The 943-nt window shown below is 39.1% G+C and overlaps 1 protein-coding gene across 1 annotated transcript in view; it reads right to left on the reverse strand.

Moving 5' to 3' along the window:
* Positions 1–713, reverse strand: part of LOC106469692 (synaptogenesis protein syg-2-like) — a gene marked incomplete at its 5' end in the record, with an annotated part of 30,368 nt that extends 29,655 nt beyond the window's left edge. The window contains one exon of the mRNA XM_022398272.1: positions 378–713. Within this exon, the coding sequence (XP_022253980.1) occupies positions 378–713 (336 nt within the window). The remainder of the gene's footprint in view (positions 1–377) is intronic.
* Positions 714–943: the final 230 nt, after the last annotated feature.

The following is a 943-nucleotide window of genomic DNA, read 5'->3' on the forward strand; positions in this document are numbered from 1 at the left end:
GTGTCAGTAATTTACTTGACTCGATGATACGTATAGAGAGTCTCTCGCTCATGTGTCAGTAATTTACTTGACTCGAGTATGAAGCTATCTGCGGTGTTAGTTTCCATGACACTAATGTTATATTCTAATCACCTCAATACTAAATCTATGTTCTAACGTAAACTTGAGTGGTTTGTCTGTTGCCGTGGTTAAATCTAGCAAAATAAACTCGCTGAAGAGTTCTCACATGTTATCAAATATTTCTACCTCTCTCTCTCTGTTATAAATGTGCAACTTTAACGACATTGGCTTCTCCAGAAATAGACATAAGACATTATCTCTATATAATATCGAGTAAGAAATCCCGAATTTTAAATTATTTTTCAGTTTGAACTTACCTATAACTTTTAAAGTAATGACGGTGTTAACAGTCCTGGCCTTATGGAAGTCTACTCGACACCTGTATTCTCCAGCGTCCTCTTCCTTCACTGGATCCAGCTGTAAGAAAGCAGGTCTGTTGATCATGTTAAAATAAGCTCGGTTCTCCAGCTGAGGACCGGAGGACTGGCGGGCTTGGTCCGCGTTACCCTGGCGGGAGTCCAAGGTGTAAATAGGCTGAGCAGAATCATCTTTATACCAGAGGATCAGAGCTGCGGAGTCATCAGTGGAGGGGGAGGAGATATCACATGGAAGAGCCACTTTACCACGTACAACTGCTGTGTAAAGGATGGAAGCTACAATGAAAGACAGAATGTTTTAAAACACAGTTTAATGAGCACATAATCTAGCCTAGATATGTCATAAACATACTTTGTCAATCACGAATCCATCTATCTGTGGCATGACACCGTGTAGTGATAATAACACAACTATGTTATGGTATATCATACACGTAGATCTGTACTAATAACATGATAGCATGTAGTGATAATAATACAAATATGTTAGGGTACGTCATACAAAT

Source organism: Limulus polyphemus, unplaced genomic scaffold, assembly GCF_000517525.1.
Source record: "Limulus polyphemus unplaced genomic scaffold, Limulus_polyphemus-2.1.2 Scaffold3615, whole genome shotgun sequence".
Lineage (NCBI taxonomy): Eukaryota > Metazoa > Arthropoda > Merostomata > Xiphosura > Limulidae > Limulus > Limulus polyphemus.